At 40.2% G+C, this 19,875-nt stretch overlaps 2 protein-coding genes across 2 annotated transcripts in view; one reads left to right on the forward strand and one right to left on the reverse strand.

The window, feature by feature from the left end:
- The window catches only part of CDC40 (cell division cycle 40), a 67,126-nt gene that overhangs the window by 45,104 nt on the left and 2,147 nt on the right, over nucleotides 1–19,875 (forward strand). The window contains exons 5-14 of the mRNA XM_055000731.1: nucleotides 1,918–2,057; nucleotides 3,513–3,609; nucleotides 4,642–4,781; nucleotides 7,289–7,363; nucleotides 9,276–9,321; nucleotides 10,695–10,796; nucleotides 12,751–12,866; nucleotides 13,122–13,255; nucleotides 17,259–17,335; nucleotides 18,397–18,541. Coding sequence (XP_054856706.1) covers nucleotides 1,918–2,057; nucleotides 3,513–3,609; nucleotides 4,642–4,781; nucleotides 7,289–7,363; nucleotides 9,276–9,321; nucleotides 10,695–10,796; nucleotides 12,751–12,866; nucleotides 13,122–13,255; nucleotides 17,259–17,335; nucleotides 18,397–18,541 — 1,072 coding nt within the window. The remainder of the gene's footprint in view (nucleotides 1–1,917; nucleotides 2,058–3,512; nucleotides 3,610–4,641; nucleotides 4,782–7,288; nucleotides 7,364–9,275; nucleotides 9,322–10,694; nucleotides 10,797–12,750; nucleotides 12,867–13,121; nucleotides 13,256–17,258; nucleotides 17,336–18,396; nucleotides 18,542–19,875) is intronic.
- The window catches only part of METTL24 (methyltransferase like 24), a 109,586-nt gene continuing 105,612 nt past the window's right edge, over nucleotides 15,902–19,875 (reverse strand). Inside the window, exon 6 of the mRNA XM_055000929.1 lies at nucleotides 15,902–16,198. Within this exon, the coding sequence (XP_054856904.1) occupies nucleotides 16,142–16,198 (57 nt within the window). The 3' untranslated portion in view covers nucleotides 15,902–16,141. The remainder of the gene's footprint in view (nucleotides 16,199–19,875) is intronic.

Here is a 19,875-nt window from a genome sequence, read left to right on the forward strand (position 1 = left end):
CTAGCATTATATCTCCCTGTTTAATTTGTAATAGAGGAAGGCTTTGTTATATTTGGTAAAATGGCAACAGTAAGTGCATGGGGTGGCTGTGAGGTAAAAGGAGATCCTTTATGCTAGATGAAATAGATGTTTTACTTAAAAATAGAGTTTATTTATAAGTATGTAAACATAGTGGTCAGTGATTTCAAGATAAATACAGATCTTGAAACGTTTCTAAATGGTCTTAGTCACCAAGACTTATTTTTATTTTTTTCTATTTAAAAAATTTATTTCCTTTATTTCTGCCATACCTTTCTCCCCAGTGAGCACCCAAGGCGGCTTACATAATTCTCCTTTCCTCCATTTTATCCCCAAACAACCCTGTAAGAGAGATTAGGCTGAGAGTGTGTAACTGGTCCAAGGTCACCCAGCAAGTTGGGAATTCAAAACTGGATCTCCCAGCTCATACTTTGACAGTCTACCTACTACAACACACTGGATCTCTCAGTTGCTGCTTAAGCTAATCGTTTTCACAAAGGACAGAACACAGAGACTTCCCTCATATTTCCAGAGGAGTTAGCCGTATTAGTCTGTAGTCGCAAAATAGACAGTTCTCTTCATCAGATGCAGCATTTGACGAAGAGAACTGGTTCTCAAAAGCTTATGTTACAATAAAGTTGGTTAGTCTTAAACGCGCTACTGGACTCTTTACTATTTTCCCTCATATTACAGCACTTCACTCATTCTCCCTCTTTCCACAGAACAGCTCTCTACAACACTTGAATAATGCACTGAACTCTTTCCCTCAGAACCCTCTCTATAACTTGCAGTTCACTCTGCCCCCTAGGATACAGCTACCATCCAATCACAGCATGCTTCACTCACCCATCCAAACCTCTTTTTTCTTTCTTTAAAGTCCTGCATTTTTAACCCCAGTAAACATACATTCAAAGCCTTAATTCACAGAACTAAAACACACAAACTATTTACATGGTAAAACATTACACAGTGTGTGTTGTTTAAATTATAATCTACATATTACCTTGCAGTGTTTAAGCAGTCAAGGGCTTCTAAACAACTGATTCAGTGGAACTACTTTTAGGGCTCTGAAATAGTGGCTGCTACCATAGCTCTGTAGATGCCAGTACCTTCTGTGGTTATCATTCAACACAGGCAAAATTTCTTTTGAAACTGAATAATACGGAACAAGCATTGGGTGCCCTGGATATATTGTGAGAGTGAGCTGCTGTATGAGTTGAGATAGATCGATCCTGCAACCAGAAATGGGCAAGGAATTGCCTGAATCTTCACTATTCAAAACAATGGCAAGGGAATAAATGCAAACAGAAATGCTCTCTCCGTGGAGTGCATATATTAGGGAGTGAAAGTACACCCTACTTCTTCCGTATGCATCCCATTTACAGTTTGGATGGAGGAAAATTGTGGCTGCCATTTTTTGATCTAATATCCAGGGATTTTAATTCAAAATCCAGAGTGTGCTTCCTGCTGGGGTTTTCAAAGCAAGAGACTTAACAGAGGTGTTTTACCGTTTCCTGTCTGCATAGCAACCCTGATCTTCTTTGGAGGTTTCCATCTCCCATCCAGTTACTAACCGAGGCTAACCGTGCTTAGCATCCAAGTTTGGACTTGCCTGGGCTATCCAAGCCAGGGCAAAGACATTTAGGAACATGTATCTTTCCATGAGGGAAAATATCCATAACTTCTTGGATGACTTTCCATCTTTCACAGCCTTTTGACAGCCTCACAACCATCAAGAGGTTTAAGGCTGGAATGTTGTTATTAAAGGTTAAATAAAATAGATTTGTGATTTTGGAGATTTTGTTCTTTCTGGATATTTACAAATATTTCTTTAAAAATATATTGGATTCTTAAAGTTAAATGTTGCCTGTAAGTACAGTTTTCTGTTACTCCTCATAGGTCTAACAGTGTTTGAAACAGGACAAAAGAAAACAGAAAAAAGGAAGAAATTCAAAGAGAATGATGCATCAAATATTGACGGTTTCTTGGGACCATGGGCAAAGTACGTTGATGAAAAGGATGTTGCCAAACCTTCAGAAGTGAGCATCGCTTGTTTTTTGCCTTCTAAATATAGTTGTATTAATAGAGATAACACTTCAGTGCACTCAGGCTGGAATCCAAAGAGGCACTTAAATCTTCTCAAATCTACAAAGAGGGTTCCGAATTTCCTTCCAGCAATAGTCCCTTAAGTGACACTGAATGGTGCATTGGACTGTCCCCCAACAATTATGAGTGTAGGATTTTTGTAACATATTTTTCATGGAGGCAGGATGCAAGCAATGCAGTGGGAGGTGCACTGGAAAGCTTCATCCACAGAAATAGATTGTCTGAACCCAAAGTCATGACAAAACAATACCTTTCAATCGTAATAGAAAAATCATTTGATGTATATTCAGTCATTTATCGACACTGCAGTACAGAACTCCGCTTCCCCCTCTTTTGCAGCCCACTGAGCCCCCCCCCAATTTTGTTTCTTGTGGGTAAGTGGTGCGCACACATGGACACATAACCATAATCATATGAAGAGGCCATCCTATGCATGCTTTCTTGGAAAGAAGTCCCACTGTATTCGTTGGGACGTTTTGGACATGAAGAGTTCAAATCTAAAATCTCATTGTGCACATGTTCTGTACATCATCTTCGAGTTTAGATAATGTTTTTGAATCTACAGATTACACTTTATCTCATCATTTTGGGTCTCTGTAAAAGTTCTGGGTTAACCTTATAGTATGAGCGAGAAGTTGATGCTGAGATAGCAAGTGATTTCCCTTGGTGATATAACCTGGTGAATTTGTGGGTGAATTATCTCTAGTAAAGAGATATTTTGGCGGTGAGTTATGAACAGTGAGTATGTATTGGGGAATGCACATGCCAAGTCAATGTAGCAGTGATCACTGTGTCCAGACCTTGGCACTGTATAGAAGTAAAGCTCCCAGTTTCCCCCTCCAAAGTGTCTTTGTGGTGAGTCAACAATGTTTATCTGGCTGACGTGTATTCTGCAATGCACATTCACTGTGGCCATTGATGCCACTGCTTGTCTATTTCAGAACATGACCCATTCCACCCATTACATACTATGAAATCTGAATATGCTGACTGCTCTTTGGGTGAATGTATGTGGGTAGATCTCTATGCACACCCTATTGCTGCAAAAGGTGATATTAAGAACTGGGTCTTGTTCCTAGAGGACAAGATTAAAATAGGTTTTTGAGCCTGACTTGTTCTGTTGGTAGGCACTATGCTAAAGTAATGGTGGATGTTAAATATGGGTGGATAATTAGTTTCCTTAGTTCTCTCTGTGATTGTGTAGGACTTGCTTTGTACAAAAATGACTTAATAGTTTGCCAAGGTAATCTGTGTTTAAATTTGCTTTAAGGTACTTTTTCTAGAGATAACAAAAGAAGTTAGTTTTAAGACGTTAGTTCAGTGAAGTATGCTACTTTAGATTTGTCTGTAGAATAAAAATACTAAAGCTTAAAATCTGGGCTACTTAGGAAGAGCAGAGGGAACTAGATGAAATAACAGCAAAGAGGCAGAAGAAAGGCAAGCATGAAGATGATAAACCTGGAGAAGAAAAGACTATTTTACATGGTAAGTGCCATCTTCAGCAGTCCAGTTGCATTTTCCTGATCTATTTTCAAACATTTGATCGTTAAGGAAAATATTGTGGATTGTGCTTGTAATTCTTACACCATACCATGTAGAAAAATGGGGGCAACAAGGAAGATTTAGAAACAGCCTGACTTTTTTGTTTCTAGTGACATAGGAAATAATTTGAAGATGCAGTTAAATTTGGATGGTAGGCAGATTGTACTGTTGGGTACACTGTGGAAATGTCATTTGCTTATGTATTTGTTTCAAATGTCAGTTCCTAGTATTTTAATATGACAGCTTCCTTTGGGTAGTTATTTCTACCACATAAAACTAAACATCTCAGATTTTTACTTCTGTGCACTTCTGGATCTTATAGATAAATCTGATCTGATTCTCAGCAGTAAAAAATTGTAACAAAATAAATTGTTGCCCATAAAAGCTTGAAATCATAACCATCTTTTGATTTCAGTGAAATTCTCATCATGAATAAGAGCTTCTTTGCTGTTCCGTGCCCAGACATCATTATTTTTTTTCTACTTCATAGTTCCTCATACTTTTCTCTCACTCACTCACCCTCATCCTTCATAAAAACGTTACAAATAAAAACATTTACAAATAAAATTTGCAGTTAAATGTTGTTGTTTAGTTAGTTGTTGTCATCAACTTGTGTTGTTTAGTTAGTCTTGTCATCAGAGGGGTATTCCATCCTCAAAGACAGCATGCATAATCCCACTGCAAAGAGCCTCCCTTGCATGCAGCCTGTTGTTTTTTTTATTGCAATCAAATCAAAGCCAGACTGAGTGGCAGACTTTTTGCTACAGAGCTGGATATTTTATGCATGAGCCCACATTCCCAGCCATATTTGGTCTATGGAGATTTAAGTTACTGCTTTGAGGATGGTGGCAAAGTTGTTAGTCAGAGTTTAATGGTCCAGTAATGAGATCAGTGTAGATGGTCTGGTATTTAAACTGTAGTATTTTGGAGAGATTCTTAGCAGAATTTTACATTTTTGTCCGACTTCTTTCTCAGTCAAAGAGATGTATGACTACCAAGGGAGATCCTACCTTCATGTCCCTCAGGATGTTGGTGTTAATCTGCGTTCAGCTGTGCCCCCTGAGAAATGTTACCTTCCCAAAAAACAGATCCATGTATGGTCTGGGCATACAAAGGTAATCAATGGTTAAAACTAAGTTTTCTCTGTTTTGTGTATGATGTGTACTCTTTCTAACTTGGTTCCTTTATTAGAATAATGGATCCAGCCCTTAACACATTTTCTAATCTTTCAGTGCATGTCCCTGCCCAAATTGCAACATTGTTTCATTACATTTGGGAAGAGGGACCATTTAGTTAGTGCTGTAACTTTTTTGTTGTGGTTTTAGTAATAATGTTGCATGATGTTGTGCACTAGGGGTGTGCGCTTCGGGTTCTCGGTTTGGGGAAAAAACCTGAACCGAGCCCGATTCAAAATACCGAAACAAAGCTTCCCAAATCGATTTGTGTTGCTTCGGGAAGCTTCGGGGCCTTTTTAAAGGGCTCCCTCCCACCAACCCCCACTTACCTTGGACATCCTGGTGGCGGTGGAAGTGGCGGCGTGGGAGCTGGCTTCGGCCTTTCCTGCTGCTCTGCTGGCCAGCGTGGTGGCCGAAGCAGCGGCACAGGCAGCAGAGGTGCCGGCTGCAGCTTTCCCCGCCGCCCTGCTGGCTGCTGCAGTGGCCAAAGCGGCGGCGTGGATGACGGAGGCACCGCCTGTGGCCTTCTCCGCCACCCTTCTGACGACTGCAGCGGCGGAGGCGCCTGCTCCAGCCTTCAGGAAAGGTAAATGGGGTTGGGGTTGGGGGAAGGGGGGCTCAGAGGGGAGGTGGAGGTCTTACTTCGGTATGCTCCAAATAATTACGAAGCATATCAAAGTGATTCCAATAACCCAAACCCGAAGCGGCTTGCCACTTCAGGTTTTGGGTTATTCCGAATCTTTTTCCCGCTTTGGGTAAATCTGAAGTCCTGCTTTCTCCGGTGCACACCCCTATTGTGCACTATTGCTGTTTGTAAACTTCCCCATCTTAGTAAGTTTTCCAAATGAGAACAGGTGCATTGAACAAGTTTTATCTTATCTTGCTACAGTTGTAAATGCTTCTTGATATAAGTTGCTCTTAAAGCTATTGGCCTTGGTTCAAACACTAATAGTGCAGTCGTAAGAAGAGTTACTCCAGTCTAAGCCCAATGAGCTTAGACTGGGGTAACTCGTCTTAGGATCCAGAGGAGTTAGCCGTGTTAGTCTGTAGTAGCAAAATCAAAAAGAGTCCAACAGCACCTTTAAGACTAACCAATTTTATTGTAGCATAAGCTTTCGAGAATCACAGTTCTGCATCTGACAAAGAGAACTGTGATTCTCGAAAGCTTACGCTACAATAAAATTGGTTAGTCTTAAAGGTGCTGCTGGACTCTTTTTGATTCTTCTTAGGATTGCACTGTAAGTCTACAAGGGTAATCCATACACAAAGCCTGTGGTGTTTATTTAGGCTTTTCATGTTATCATAAGATTTGTATATATATATAATTTATTATAGCCCCTGGATTTTTTACTGGAATAGTTCTCAAGGTAACTACACACTTACTGGTGTCCTGGTGCCATTAGCTACACACTAGTGTGAGTCTGCTAATAATGTGTGAAAACATTTTGCTATATCCAGAACTTTGTGTATTTAATTTCACAGCCTATGTAGGCCATCATTCTTTTTCCATTGTATGACTTAAGTAAACAAAAAATATCCTTCACCGGGATTTGAGTTTTGTCCCTCATTTAATAAGTATTTTAACCCATGGCACTACCGCTTGAATCACCTAATATTTAATCCTTAGGTATTTTATGTATTAGATATAATACACTGACTTGAGTTTCTGTTAGGTAACTGAACTAGCTAAGATGGTAGGTGTTTCATCATTCTTACACAGTAATGCATTTGCTGGGGAGACACTCTCTATACAGTTTATAGAATCAAAAGTCTATTCTTGCCATTTTTTAAGTTGCAAAGTTTTCTTTAAGACTTTCTTAGGATACTCTTGAGAAATTCTGTGGTGAGTGCCAAGACACTGTTATGATATAATGATCTTTTTCAGGAACAGTATTCCTCAGTACATGTTATAGTGGCAGTTTTGGACCAATTGTGAAATGTGTATTAGTATAAAATTCTTACTTTCAGTCTGTTGGAATAGAGCTAACCCAAAGCCACTGACAAAGTCACAGAATTCTGGAGTAGTGTCTGATCAGTTAGATTTGGAGTACCTGCTTGGTAGGTATCCCCAACCCTCCCTGGATGTTCTTTGAGGCAAATTATCCTAGAGGTGCCTCTTGTGCCTGCTCTTTAAAAGCAGAATAAAAGCTAACATAGTATAAAAACACTAGTGGAAAGAGAGTTCAGCCCCATAAAAGGATGATCATGTAGTCACTTTTAAGCCATAGAGTGTTCTCCCAAGTTTGTTATATTCCTGTTTATAGTTTCAATATGCCACATCTATGCCACATCTGAATTAAGCTATAGCAGTTGTGGCTGTGTATCCAAGATGAATTTTTTTAGAAGAATTGGCAGACATCTGCTAATGATTAATTTGTCTTATGAACATGTTGGAAATTGGAAATGTTATAGTTACTCTGCTCACATTCACTTTTTTAATTTTAAAGGGTGTCAGTGCTGTCAGGTTGTTTCCTCTTTCTGGCCACCTGTTGCTGTCTTGTTCAATGGACTGCAAAATTAAGGTAAGCTCCCCTGGAATAATGCAGTCACCGTTAACAGAAATCACGTTACTCTTTGGATATACTTCTCATTTCTTTTGAGGCAAGTGCAGTTGTTGGCTTTGTGTTGTGCTGGAATGATGTCTACGGTTATCCTGGAAAGGTTCCTTGTTTTTTACAGTTGGCTTTTTGGTTTGTTATTAATCAAATATAGCAGCTCATTTGTTAATTTTAGGATCCTACCCAGTCAAATATAAGCATAAAACAGTTACAACAACAGAAGTTCCTCTTCTGTATATCAATCTCTGAAAGTTGTTTAAAAAGTAAGGATGCAGTGAAAATAAATCTATCCCCTCCCCCCACCCCCATATATATGCAAACTCTCTCTTGAGGATTTGCGGTTAGATCTGTAGGATTTGCTCTGCTAGCACAGCGATTTTCCTCCCAAGAGAAAGAGCCTTCCTCAGATGCTCTGAGCATGTTGCATCTGTGGAAGGTTCCTTCTGCTTGACAGAAATACCTCCGTTAGTGAACAGATCTCTGGGTTCCATCCTTTATCTAGTGTTATAGAAGTCATATTTAAAGTTCTTTCCCACTCTTCCATTTTGCTAATTTTAGTAAAGGTGTCTTCAAATGGTATCTGCCATCAGTATGTCCATGGGAAAGGGTCCTAGTATAGAAGAGGGTTTACCCAAGCACCAATACACTCTTCCTTTCCATAGTGCACCTAAAGTGACATATGAGATAGATGCTTTGTGCAAAGGCCCATATGCCTGATTGCAAGCTGTGTAATCTATCCACTCCTTCTTTTTGAGGGAGAAGTATATCTCACGTCGGGAGGCCATTGTGTAGATGTGCCTTTGTGCAGAGTGACCAACTCATACTGCTTTATGTATGTGGCAAAATGGAAGGGTATTCACCTGCTTCACTGCCCCTAGCAATAGGGTTGATTGATCCAAGTAAGATATCTTGACCAACCTGCTTTGAAATACTCAGGACTCAGATTCTCAAATCGTGTGGGAATTATCTGAGGTTGCATGCAGTTGGAAGATAATGGGAAATATGCAGAAGAAATGACAGCAAACCTCCCTGTATACCCTTCTGTACTTCTGCCTGTTGTTTATGCACAACTCCCAAAATACACCTCTGAAACTTTACTCTTCTGTGAATCTATCAGTTCTCTTTTTGAGAGTGTGTGTATTATAGTGGTTAGATGCAGAGAAGTTAGCCGTGTTAGTCTGTGGTAGCAAAACCAAAAAGAGTCCAGTAGCACCTTTAAGACTAACCAATTTTATTTTAGCATAAGCTTTCGAGAATCAAGTTCTCTTCGTCAGATGCCTGATACAGAGACTGGATACAGATACAGATAGTGTATCTGGATACAGATAGTGGTTAGAGTGTCACATTAACATCTGGGAGACCCAGGTTCAAATCCCTGCTCTGCCATAGAAGTTTGCTGGGTGACCTTGGGCCAATCACACTCTAAGCCTAATCTACCTCACAGGATTGTTACAAAGGTAAAATGGAGGAATGATATAAGCCACTTTGGGTCCCCATTGGAAAGAAAGTTGGGGTATAAATAAAGTAAAAAAAATACATTATCTTGGTATAACATCTTGCATCCCATACTGTTTCTGATACACTTAAGAACTGAAACCTAGTTTCTTAAAGTTTATGAATGGAGAGAGTTTTTACGGCCGTTAAATTTCCATATATTAATGTGTGGTTCTCAGGCACTGGGTAGGAAGAGTAAGGTGGTTTGGTTCTGTATTAGCTTGTAATGTTGTTGCGTCAAATATAGATACTGTATGGTAAATATCTGCCTCTGAATATAGATTTGTTTGAAATTAACCCCCTTAATTGTTTCTACAACTAGACAGTTATTTGACTGTTAATAAAACTTTGCTACTAATCATTTTTGTTTGTTTTTTCTCAGCTCTGGGAAGTATATGGTGAGCGAAGATGCTTACGAACTTTCATAGGTAACATCCTTTTAAAATTATTTTAATGACTTCTAATAGACATACATTTTATTTGCTTCAAGTGTTAGTTGGTTTATTTCATTTAGCAATGGGACCAAACTTAAATTTGTGGCTCAGGTGAGTCATCTAGAAATCATGGGTGTTATATATGAGTAAGGACTGAGGGTAACTGGAAGTCATGTGTACCTATGAAATTCAGACCAATGTGTTACAGTGCAGTACCAGATAAACACACTTGTGTCTGAGGGGAAACAATGTGATGTTAGTGTGTTTAAATGGGAGCTGTATTTCATTGATAAATTACATAATTTCTCTCAGCCTTCAAAGCTATCCATCAGAGTATCATGTTAGTGTACTATATAATTCATTCAGAGTCCATACTCAAAAAAGTTTAAAAATTTGAGTAACATTACTATTGGTGACAACATTTCTATTGTAAATTATGACTTATCTATAGAACAGTAATGTCATTCTTTAATTGTATTATCTAACTCTGTTAAGCCAGATTTGCTACTATAATGCATGATTTTGTTGCCATGAAATAAGAATTGAGCTGAAACAGTGAGGGGGGAGATTGATAGCAACAACTTTTTCCTGAGTATGTGTTGTGGGGAGGGCTGTTTCTACCTTTTAGCCATAGGGTTTTCTGCCTCTACAAAAAGTTTAGTGCCAGAACATTGTCTAAGGAGATGTTTAGCAATCCTACCCAGCTTCCTGACTGATCTGAACCTCAGTTCATATATTGGGTATTAAGAAGCATAAGCAACCCTTCCAACTCTAGATTTCATCTTCTTGAATTTCTGCTGTGGAAAAAAAAAGGGAAATTTTTCTTTCTTATAACCAAGGGTATTGGAAGGCAGAAATGAGATATTTTTAGATGTGTGAACTACTTTGCTGTCTTTGTTACCGCCCTCTCCCCCATCCCAGCAGCGGTGCCTCCTTTTGAAGTGGAAACCCTTCTTCAGCTATAGAATAAATGAAGGCACATTAAGCAGTTGTGGAAGTGCCCTTTCACCTCAAATTTCTGGGACACAAAGAACCCGCAAAGTGGAAAAACTGCTGCTCAAAATAGAACTTCTATAGCATTTCTTCACAGTTATATTTTTAGAGTTTCCCTTAATGAGCAAATTTTTTAGCCTCCATATGCACATCCAGTGCTGAATCAAGAGCTTCATGTGCACAAAAGTGATACGTGTGATGCTCCCAGTGCTGGGTTGAGGAACTGGGTTATCATCTTTGAACAAATGGTTAGTGCTGTCCATGAATCCATCCCTCACTTCCCCTTTCCAGAATGTACCTTGGGCTTCATAGTATTACAGGCCACAGATAATATGCTTCCACTTTTCTTCTTGTACTTCTATTTTATTCTGTAGGGCACAGTAAAGCTGTTCGAGATATATGTTTCAACAATGCTGGGAGCCAGTTTCTCAGTGCTGCATATGACCGGTATCTTAAACTCTGGGATACTGAAACAGGTAAATGTATATTCATCTCTTTTTTGTAAACAAAAAATAATAGCTATGGATATCTTATAGATCAGGGGTGAGCAGAAGGTGACTCGGGAGTGACAATCACTCTCCAAGCAATTAAAAGTAAGCTTCTGCCCCTGCTATGTAGCTGTTTTGATCACTTTTCCCCCTTTCAGAGCTACAATAGTGGAACATAACTTTTGTCACTCAGACTTCTCACTGTAGCCCACTCACAAAATGCTGTGTTTCAGGTTCAGAAAGTCCTTTGGAACAGCACTGAGTGTTGATCTGAAATGGGCGATGGGAATTAGTGAAAATTGCACCTCACCTCTGCTAGCAGGAATGTCTTTGCACTCATAGAACTATAGTGTACTGCCCAATCCCATGGCTGCAGTTCCTTCTACTACAGTACAACACAAAACAGAAACGCACAAAAATCAGTATTTCTGTGACATGGATTGAGTCAATTTTGTGACTCCTTTATTGGATATCCAGAGTGCGGAGGGAATAAATGTAGGGATTGGTGCATCCTAAATACTGTAGCTGTTTGCATTTTCCAATAATTAAATTCTGTCCAGGACTTTAGAGGAAGTACCATAAGCACCTCGTGGGAGTAGGAAGAAATGAGTAGGTTTCTAATGAGTACCATGTTTCCGTGTTTCCCACCCTGTGGATGGGGAGCCAAAAGTGGGTTGTGAACCCTCTGAAAGTGGGTTGGAGGCCAACCATCCCTAATAGTGGCTCCTGCCCTTTGCAACCTTCTCTTTCTCTCCTCTTCTTCCTTGCCATCTTCTCACATATTCACCTCACCCTTTGTGACAATAATGTGTATGGGGGAGGGGGGGAGATGTCTGGCAACTAGTAACATGGTAGTAGCTAGAAGAAGTGAGGGAAAGGGAGCTGTTCAGCTCATGGAAAAGCAAGAGAAGGAGAGAAAGAGGGATATGTGTGAGCATAGGCTTTGTCTTGGTGCTGCTCTTTCAGCATCACAACCTTTTGCCCAGCCGCCTGCAGTGCCTCACTGCCCTCTACATGCTGAGGGAAATGTATTTCACTGAGCCGCTTGCCACCCACCTCTTTACCAACCCTGCCATCTTTCCACATCTCAGAACTGTGCCTCCCATCCCAAAAAAGCACTTTCTCAGTCTCCTGGGCCAGCCCTGGATGGATTACTATACAAAGCAAATTTGGACTTTTGGGTCAGCATACCAAAAAGTCTGGGAACCACTACCATAGTTTAGCCACGTTGTGTCATGCAGCCATAGCTCCTCTGTCTACAGTTGTAGTACAGATAAGTAGTTCTGTCAAATTGTGCAAGGTTTTGTAGTCCCATCCCCATTGTCTCCTTCAACTCCCCACTTCTCTTGCTGCTTCATCTTTACCAGTAGCAGTACTGTTAATGAATGGTGTCAGTCTTTTTCAATGTTGTCCACAATAGCCATGCTTTTATCTATTTTCCATGCTGTTTCAGTGAAACTGGCTGACTAGTTTAGTGTTACATCTGAATGCTGGCCATCCCACACTTTGTTCAGTAGGATGATCACAGACCACTCTTAACCAGAGTTCCATCCTGGCTTTTGAAATCTGGTTGGTTGTTACATCCAAATGTAGGAATCCTGGTGTGTTTGGTAGCTCCAACCTTAGGTCACTGGAGCTGCAGAGCATTTTTTAAAAAAGTCTCACGGGGAACAGAAAAACTAATTTCTGGAGCAGATCAGTTGGTTTCAGTCTGCACTTGTGTTTGTTGGATGTGGCCATGGACTCCCCCCAAAACATCATAAAATAATGAAAAGTACTTTTTAGTGAGGAAATTATTTTTATTTGTGAGCTTTTATCTTGTCACATAATTCTGCAAAACCTCAGCGCAGGGTTCCATAGTAAACAGCTGTAACAGGAAAATAGCTCTGCAAAGCTGAAGTGTTGAATGGCTTTCCAGTCAGTGATTTGTCCTTCTCTTTAGGACAGTGTATTTCAAGGTTCACCAACAGGAAGGTTCCTTACTGTGTCAAGTTCAATCCCGATGAAGACAAACAAAACCTTTTTGTGGCGGGAATGTCAGATAAGAAAATTGTTCAAGTAAGTCAGGCATTTCATTTTATAAATGATGTAAAGATGATGACAAGTAGATTAGTTTGCCATTTAACTAGAATGCCTTCTCAACACTTAAAATAATGAGTAGGCTACTTTCTCTAAGAGCTGCTTTTTAACATTAGAAATTTGTGCTCAGAAGAAATACTTGTTCTTCTGTTCCAGACAATTTACAAAGCAATGCAGGTTAGTTACTGTTGTGTAAGGAATACATGGGGCTGTATTGTTCTACTTATCTTGCAGTGGGATATTCGGAGCGGAGAAATTGTACAGGAATATGATAGGCATTTGGGTGCTGTCAACACCATTGTGTTTGTGGATGAGAACAGACGATTTGTCAGTACATCTGATGACAAGAGTTTAAGAGTCTGGGAATGGTAAGTGGAACTCTGTACGTGATACTGGTTGAATGGGAGGAAGGATAAAATTGCCCAGTTTAAATTGGGATAGTGGAATGTATTGCTCTTGTACCTCCTCACTGTGTTCATGATAACATTCAGGTAAACTTGGTTTTTGTCCTAACCTGGAAGGACCAGGCTAGCCCAGTCTTGGCAGCTTTTGAAACTTGCAAAGGAAATCACTAAAGAAGTCCACGGTCGCTACACAGAGGCAGACAATGGCAAACCACCTCAGTTCGTCTCTTTCTTGCCTTGAGAACCCTATGGAGTTGCCATAAGTTGGCTGCAAATTGACATCAGTTTATATACAAAAATTTGATTTGGACTGCTGTCTTGCAAGTTTGTCAAACAAATGTGCATTGGATGGTTTCTTGGCTTTATTTGTGCCTTAGAAACTAGTGAAGATGTAGCCATTAAGTATTTAATTTAAGATATGAGTCACTAGATCACATTGTATATTCCCCTCCCCTACACAAATTCAACCAAATATGTGTACATACTCACACTTGTATCCTGACTGGGTGATGGATTTGATGTTAGGTGGTCTGGATTGGGGTAAGCTGATAACCAGAGCTGACGGTCATCAGATCTGTAATGCCTCAGCCACAGTGGGAAGTGAAAGGGAGCTTCTATTACCACTATTACTACATCTGTACCAGCCCTAAGATGAAATCTAGCAAGAGTGGGAACATTGGAGTAAGCCCATATAATGGGATCAGTCAACAGTGAGTGCCAAGGCACAAAAAAATCAAGCTACTTTCACCTCCAGCGCTGATGTAGGAATAAACATATACTTCCAGTAGTTGGATCTCTTCGAAAAAATTGGAACCATCTTAGTTGTGTTTGGTCAGGTATTGAGGAAAGAGCACCACCTGCTGGCTCATCAAACCCAGTGAATAACCTCTGTTTAATATGTGAACTCTTGCTGTAGGATGAGGAACAAATGACATACAGAAATTACAGTAATAGTATTGTGATATCATTGGAATGATGTTCTTGGAAAGCAAATCAGAACAGGATGTTTTTGTAACAAAAAGGAATCAATTAAGCATGCTACCGATACAGATTTACTTTGGGGGAGGTGTTTTCTCCATAAGTATCACAGCCTGTAAAATGAAGTCATGTATGTATTTGCTAAGGGTAGGTAGGATTCTGTTTAACAGTAAATGAAGGCTGTACATAAAGTAGAAAATGAAAAATCAATTGAATTTGGGGTGGGGGCATAATAAGTGAACAGGATTGTAAGCATTGCAGATTCTTGACATTTTAAAAGTGGAATAATCCTTTAAAAGTCTCAGGTCTTGAAATAGGCCGAAGAACTGGAAATAGTTTGATTATATGATTGCATGGTTATATGAACAAAATTAAGGGGCAATTAACCTTCATGAGAACGTTTATACTCCATCCAATTTGATGTTAATTTGATATATGTAAATATTATAGAGGTTAATGTAGCTGCATAATGAATGTTTTCTGCATTGTTAAGTCTTCAATGCCACCCACTGAAGCTAGTAAGAACATCAAGCCAATATTCTGTGCCAGCAATCATAATTATCAAGAGTATCTAAAGCACTAGTCAGCCAAAATGACTGCCTTGAGCAATATCACAGAATGAATGAAAATTTCAATAGAAAATCTCCATGCTTTTGCAGAGGCATTCGAACATGTGGAAATCTTTTAAGATCTCTTCTGCTTGGGGCTAGCCATCCCCCATCTAGAGTTTTTGTTCTTGTATTAACTATGATTCTGTTTGTAACTATGCTTCTATTACAATATTTAAAACTTTCACAAAATTGAATTGGCCTCTACTGGGCTAAAAATGTTGATATTAGATAATGAAATTGTTCTGTATTTTTAGACAAGCCAGCATAACAATGTTTTTAATGATCTTTAAGAAGTGGCCTGTTTAAAAAAAAAATGAAGTGGCCTGTTGGTTGCTACCTATCTAGAAGATGACATCTGAACCTCAAGACCTCATTATTGTATTTTAACAGTATATTTTGTTGGAAGCTGTCCTGAGCCTGCTTGCAGGAAGGGCGGGGTATACGTTGAATAAAATAAATAAATAAATAAATAAATAAATAAATAAAATTATTATAATTTCTTTGAACACAAGATTTCTCTTACCTTTGTTTTTATATAATATGCCAGGTAATGAAGATTTAGAGATCCCCTGGTTGAGGAGACTGTTGTGAATGATTAATGTCTGAACAAACCTATACTTTCAGTCTTCAAGTTTATCATACAATGAATATGAAATATCTCTCTGGTATGTTTAGGCAGAGTGGCCTATTACACTCTCCAGACTATGGGATCCTGTCTTTTTTATTCACTGCTTTCCGGGGCTAAACCTGGACCAAGTTTGAGACTTAGAGGTGCACATTCTTGTCCTCACAGTGGGGTGTACAGGTGAATCTGGCTGTATTGTTTTAATTTTGAACATATCTATCCGCCTAACCAAATAACTGGTCTATACCATGATTCACTTATCATTTGCAGGGAACTTTGTACACCCAAGACTGAGGCTGGGTTGAGATTTTTTTTCTCCCACACAAAGTAACAAATAAACAGGGCCTGAATCAGAGCTGTATTGAATGAAATGTATATGATACCTGTATTGAACTTGAAGAAGCCACAACAAAATTGCATTGAATTTCACCTTTTTCTGAACATGTCAGGACATAATACAGTGAAAACTATTTCTCATGTGTGCATAGCACAAACTAAAACCTAAAACTAGATGATGTGGAAAAATTAAGAAAATGATGCCACAATATTGAGCAAATTCTGGTACGCATACATCAGAAGAGCTTTCCCCCAAGTCTGACATCACATGGTTTGTTCTTGGTAATGCCTGGATTTTATTTATGGAGCTTCAGAGCCTTCTTCTGAGATGATAGCGAGATTTCCAGATGTGACAGGCTAGGGATGAAGTAGGAGATCATTTGCCCATTAATGGTGGTAAGAGTGCAACCAGGGAAGAAGTCTGCAAGAGCCAAAAGACTGGTTGAAACAGGTAGCAAAGAATTGTATGCAAGGCTCATCTCAATACAGTAGACAGAAGCAGTTGAGACATTTGAGAAAAGACTTACTGTTCAGTCTTATTTAGTTACTCCAATCCAGAAATTTTGAAGCAACGGGTGGGGAAATCTTTTCCTAGGTAAATTTGGGTGGAAATTGAAATATATGCAATATTTACTGCCCTATACTGCTTTAATAACATTAAAATGCATCATTTATAACTTAGCATATAAAATTGCAATATTTGACATATTTACAGAATTTAAAAGTTATAAAAAACCTGAATTTTCTATATGCAAAATTGCAAATATACCCAATACTTGAGGGAAAATTGCAAGCTGATATGTCTATGCCAGTGTTTCCCAGCCTGTGGATTGGGAACCAAAAGTGGGTCATGAAGCTTCTGAAAGTAGGTCACAGACCAACCATTCCTAATGATGGTTCCTGCCCTTTGCATCCTTCTCTTTCTCTCTTCTTCCTTACCAGCTCTTCACATTCTCACCTCCCCCTTTGTAGCAATAATGAGGTGGGAAAGCTGTCTGGCAAATACTAACTTCATGGTAGCAGCTGAAAGAAGCAGGGGAAAGGCTGGAGAATGGCCAGGAACTTCCAGGACTTCTGAATTAGTTGAGAGCTGGTTAAAAAACTATTCAAGGACATGTCAGTGGCATGAACAACATTCAGGATTGTCTAGACTGTTGTCAGTGACATGAACAACATTCAGGATTGTCTAGACTGTATATTGAAACATAAGGCGTGGGGGGGGAGTTTAAATGAAATGCTTGTGAACTAAGACCGAGTTAAACGTTCAGATACTGGCCCAAATATATTTGGGCTCTCATGCTGTAGCTCTGTCATCTAGACATGGTACTGTCTACCATTAGTTTTGTTTTAACAGCAGCACAGTTGGTTCAATGATGTTTGCAGTGTTTGTCATTCGTATACATCTCTTCTTTTGCAGGGACATTCCAGTAGATTTCAAGTACATAGCAGAACCAAGTATGCACTCAATGCCTGCAGTGACTTTGTCTCCAAATGGTAGGCCAGCCCATGTACCTTGCTAAGCCATTCTTTTTCTATAATGTACACGTCCTTAATGCTTTATATTTTACATCTGGAAGTTCCATATTCAAATTCGAAATATGGCAAGACAGGTGGATAGTTTCCATTTCACATACTGTCAGAGACATGTAGTCCCCTTCCTACTGTAATATGTGTAATTGATAAAGACCCACAAGTGTGCTTGCTGTTCAAAAGGGCGTTTGTTTTTAATATACTAGCCTCTACCCTTGTCCAGAGACCAGGAAAGAGTGATGTGATCTTCTAAATTTTCATCAAAATTTGTAAAATTGCTTAATATCTTTCTGAGACTCAGGGCAAAGTCAGAATAAGCTCTTGGAGAAGAATGGAAATTTCTCTGGCCTCATACTGAACCTCCAACAGGTTCCCAGTGACAAGAATGAGTCCCTGCTCCTCCAACATTGATCACTGAGTAGGAGTAGAGAGTTGGCTTGGCTCTACAGTTACACTTGATTCTGGAGATCCTTGCACCACCTTCAAAGATTAAGATGATGTCAGAGAAAAGGCCATACCCCTCCTCCAAGATCCAGCACACACTTTGGTTGTCTGCCAAAGCCTAGCAAAATTTGAGGAAACCTGGTAATTTCTTCTATATATCTTTATCTACCTTCTTGTCAATCTCCCTGACTGCTAGCTTTGTCAGCAGCATCCTTCTCTGCCCTAGTTTCCCTCATCCTCTCTTGATGTTACCAAAGTCCATCATTAACCTTCCTCACTACCCCTTCCTCCTTCTCTTTGTTAACCCTAATTTCTTTCTATGTGGTATGTTCACCTCTGCTTCAGTGTTACTGCAGGTAATGATTGAGCTTTTGTACAGTTATAATTGGTTTCTGTATTACAGTTGAACCAGCAATGCTAGAGAACCTATACATTCTGCTGCATTCGACATCTTTTAGGGGATACTATACAATACACTGTGAAAATATTTAGTGATTCTAAAAATTAATGAGTCAGAGCAGTAAAAATCTTGCAGGAATTTATTTTAAGGAAGCTGACTTCTGCATTCCTATCTTTAACAGGAAAATGGCTGGCTTGCCAATCAATGGACAATCAGATTTTGATTTTTGGAGCTCAGAACAGGTTCAGGCTCAATAAAAAGAAAATTTTCAAGGGCCATATGGTGGCAGGCTATGCTTGTCAAGTTGATTTTTCACCTGACATGAGGTATGTTTCATGTAGTTCAAAAGCTTATGTAAAATTTATCATTTCCGTTGTGTTTTTCAAATCAAGCAATGTACTTTATCGTGAAAAAGCATCTCTGTAAACTGCACAAAGAATTCCTTTATGTATATTGATCAAGTTTTTTCTTCAACAGAACTATTAATGGGAGGGGGTTGAATTAAGGGACTTCCCTACCATGGAACAGGGATGGTGGTTGCAGAGACAGAGGTTGGGTATCTCATGCTTTCCAAACAGTTGCCAACATTGGCAACTTACTTGTCAAGTAATGTGCATGTTGTCTCTGAGAGAACACACTAAGAATGGATTGAGGCTATTGGGATTAGCAGGGGTCATTTCGTAAAAAAAGAACTGCACGAACTCATTAGCATAACTCATTAACATATGCCACACCCCTTGATTGGGCTAAAATGGCCAGGATTCAGCTGCTGCCAGATGGGGGAGTGTACCCCCACATGGCAGTGGCCCGATCAGGGCCGTTTTGCCCCCAATCTAGGCTAAAACAGGCCCAAAATGGCCATTTAGAGCACGTTTTGGCCTGGATCAGGCCCAAAACGGCCCAGATTGGGTTGGTGCCAGGCAGGGGAGGGGTCCCCCACCAGGCACCAACCCAATCTGGGCAGTTTTGGTCCTGATCCTGGCCAATAAGGGCCCAAATGGCCAAAAAAGGCTATTTGGGCCCCGTTTGGGCCCAGATCATTGCCGAAACAGCCTGGACCAAATCAGTGCTGGGCAGGGGAGGGTTCGCCCACCTGGCACTGACCAGATCCCAGTAGTTCTGGCCCCGATCCTGGCAGAAAATGGCCGAAAGTGGCCATTTTGACCACGATTGGGGCCAAAAAGGACCAAATCTGGTCAGAGCCAAGCGGGGGAACCCTTCCCTGCCCAGCACTGACCCGGTCCAGGCCCCTTTGGCCCCAATCTGGGCTGAAATCCACCAAAAATGACCATTTTGGGCCTGTTTCAGCCAGGATTGGGGACGAAACGGCCAAGACCATGTCCATGCTGGGTGGGGCCTGGCACCAACCCGCTCCTGGCTATTTCAGCCCCAATCCAGGCCGAAATGGCCAACAATTGCCATTTTGGGCCCATTTCGGCCCTTATCTGGGCCAAAACAGCCGGGATCACATCAGTGCCGGATGGGGGAAGCTTCCCCCGTCTGGCACCGACCTGATCCGGGCCGTTTTGGCCCGGATCTAGGCAGAAACATGGCCAAAATGGCCATTTTTGACCCGTTTTGGCCAGGATCGGAGCCAAAATGGCCAGGACTGGGTCAGTGCCGGATGAGAGAAGCTGTCTGGCACTGACCTGGTCCCGGC

This window comes from Eublepharis macularius, chromosome 1 (assembly GCF_028583425.1).
Source record: "Eublepharis macularius isolate TG4126 chromosome 1, MPM_Emac_v1.0, whole genome shotgun sequence".
Taxonomy (NCBI): domain Eukaryota; kingdom Metazoa; phylum Chordata; class Lepidosauria; order Squamata; family Eublepharidae; genus Eublepharis; species Eublepharis macularius.